The 2,737-nt window shown below is 48.9% G+C and overlaps 1 protein-coding gene across 1 annotated transcript in view; it reads left to right on the top strand.

Annotated features, from left to right (window-relative positions):
- The first annotated feature begins 2,076 nt into the window (after positions 1-2,076).
- LOC139393725 (uncharacterized) overlaps positions 2,077-2,737 on the top strand; it is a 4,765-nt gene continuing 4,104 nt past the window's right edge. Inside the window, exon 1 of the mRNA XM_071142077.1 lies at positions 2,077-2,737. This exon is cut by the window's right edge and continues 246 nt beyond it. Within this exon, the coding sequence (XP_070998178.1) occupies positions 2,077-2,737 (661 nt within the window).

The following is a 2,737-nucleotide window of genomic DNA, read 5'->3' as shown; positions in this document are numbered from 1 at the left end:
TCCCTCCAGGTCAACATTCTGTAAAGGTCAATCCATCCCTTACTGCTACAATGACACTCCCTCCAGGTCAACATTCTGTAAAGGTCAATCCATCCCTTACTGCTACAATGACACTCCCTCCAGGTCAACATTCTGTAAAGGTCGATCCATCCCTTACTGCTACAATGACACTCCCTCCAGGTCAACATTCTGTAAAGGTCGATCCATCCCTTACTGCTACAATGACACTCCCTCCAGGTCAACATTCTGTAAAGGTCGATCCATCCCTTACTGCTACAATGACACTCCCTCCAGGTCAACATTCTGTAAAGGTCAATCCATCCCTTACTGCTACAATGACACTCCCTCCAGGTCAACATTCTGTAAAGGTCAATCCATCCCTTACTGCTACAATGACACTCCCTCCAGGTCAACATTCTGTAAAGGTCGATCCATCCCTTACTGCTACAATGACACTCCCTCCAGGTCAACATTCTGTAAAGGTCAATCCATCCCTTACTGCTACAATGACACTCCCTCCAGGTCAACATTCTGTAAAGGTCGATCCATCCCTTAGTGCTACAATGACACTCCCTCCAGGTGATGTATTTTGACTACGGTAACATATGTAGGAAACATGTGTTAACATTGCCAAAACAAGTGAAGTAGACAATATACAAAAGGGAAATAAACAATGAAAATGAACAGTGAACATTACACATACAGAAGTTCCAAAAGAATAAAGACAACATACATTGACAGGACGACCTTTCACTTAAAACCCATTGGTATTTTTGTTGTATTAAATAAACTCTTTTGTTCTGATCACTATGTTATGTAAGGTTCAAACAGCCAACAGGAAACAAGAGGGCAGCCGTTTCCTCCTCTCTCCATGCTGGTGTCACCAGACAGAGCACCGTGATGGTTCAGATCTCAGTTACCGTCTCCATCTACACACTGGACCTTTTGCCTCTGGCATGAGTTAGTAGCTTCTCTCAATACATCCCCCTGAAGGTATCACAGTAGGTCTTATAAATATAGATAGGAATCTAGTCTACAGCTTTACTTTAGTTGACACAAATGACTGGGCATGCTGGGTGAAAGTTGCCCTAGCTCCAAACCCACACAAACAAACCAACCACTCTCACAGTGAGACGTACCGCAGGGCTACACAGACTCACAAGTGTAATCTGGATGACTACAGACTCACATGTGTAATCTGGATGACTACAGACTCACAGGTGTAATCTGGATGAGATGTAGGACTACAGACTCACATGTGTAATCTGGATGAGATGTACTGTAGGACTACAGACTCACAGGTGTAATCTGGATGAGACGTACTGTAGGACTACAGACTCACAGGTGTAATCTGGATGAGATGTAGGACTACAGACTCACATGTGTAATATGGATGAGATGTAGGACTACAGACTCACAGGTCTAATCTGGATGAGACGAATCTTGATGACCCTGAGTTCTGCATTGGTATAGGGTGTGTCAGAAAGAGCACGCTATTCCCTATTTAGTGCACTACTTTTGACCAGATCCCTATGAGCCCTATGGGAGCCCTGGTCTAAAGTAGTGCACTATAAAGGGAATAGGGTTCTATTTGTGACGTAACCACACTGTTCAGCCAGCTCTCCGTTTCTCCTCCAGGGCATCATTGAATGATTTAGACATTATGGATATGTTTCAGTCCAGACCTAACAGATCTGGGATTCTCATTCTCCTTCAGGAAACAGAAAGACATTTCCTTCTCCACTGGCCTGACCTGGGATAACCTCCAGCAGCACAGAAACTAAGGACCAGTCAAAATCAGTGCACTTATATAAAGGGAACAGGGTGCCGTTTGGCAGGCGGCCAAAATGGTTCTCGTCTCTGGTTCTGGAAACCCAAGGGACAGTCCTGCTATAGAATAGCCCATATGTCCACCTTCGGCCCGGCTCGCTGACTCATGCTTCTGGATATGAAATCTGGCCTGCATGGCACTCAGGCACTAAGTGTTTAGCAAATGATACAACGTTGAAATAGAACAGAGCCAAAAGTGATACATTGGGAGTTTTATCAGACCGTTGATTCTCTCTCCTAGTGTTGATGAGGAGTAAGGGAGTTGGCAGGAACTATCACACACCACCCCACCACATTGTCCCACACCACACCACACCACAACACCGTCCCACACCACACCACCCCACCACATTGTCCCACACCACACCACACCACAACACCGTCCCACACCACCCCACCACACCACACCGTCCCACACCACAACACCCCACCAAACCGTCCCACACCACAACACCCTACCACAACACAACACCCCACCACACCGTCCCACACCACACCACACCACACCACAACACCGTCCCACACCACCCCACCCCACCACACCGTCCCACACCACAACACCGTCCCACACCACCCCACCACACCGTCCCACACCACAACACCCCACCACACCGTCCCACACCACACCACAACACCCCACCACACCGTCCCACACCACAACACCCCACCAAACCGTCCCACACCACACCACAACACCCCACCACACCGTCCCACACCACAACACCCTACCACACCACAACACCCCACCACACCGTCCCACACCACCCCACCACACCGTCCCACACCACCCCACCACACCGTCCCACACCACCCCACCACACCGTCCCACACCACCCCACCACACCGTCCCACACCACAACACCCCACCAAACCGTCCCACACCACAACACCCCACCAAACCGTCCCA

Source organism: Oncorhynchus clarkii, unplaced genomic scaffold, assembly GCF_045791955.1.
Source record: "Oncorhynchus clarkii lewisi isolate Uvic-CL-2024 unplaced genomic scaffold, UVic_Ocla_1.0 unplaced_contig_8351_pilon_pilon, whole genome shotgun sequence".
NCBI classification, from domain to species: Eukaryota; Metazoa; Chordata; class Actinopteri; order Salmoniformes; family Salmonidae; genus Oncorhynchus; species Oncorhynchus clarkii.
The sequence above is the reverse complement of the archived record's forward strand: the minus strand, read 5'-3'. Positions and strand labels throughout refer to the sequence as shown.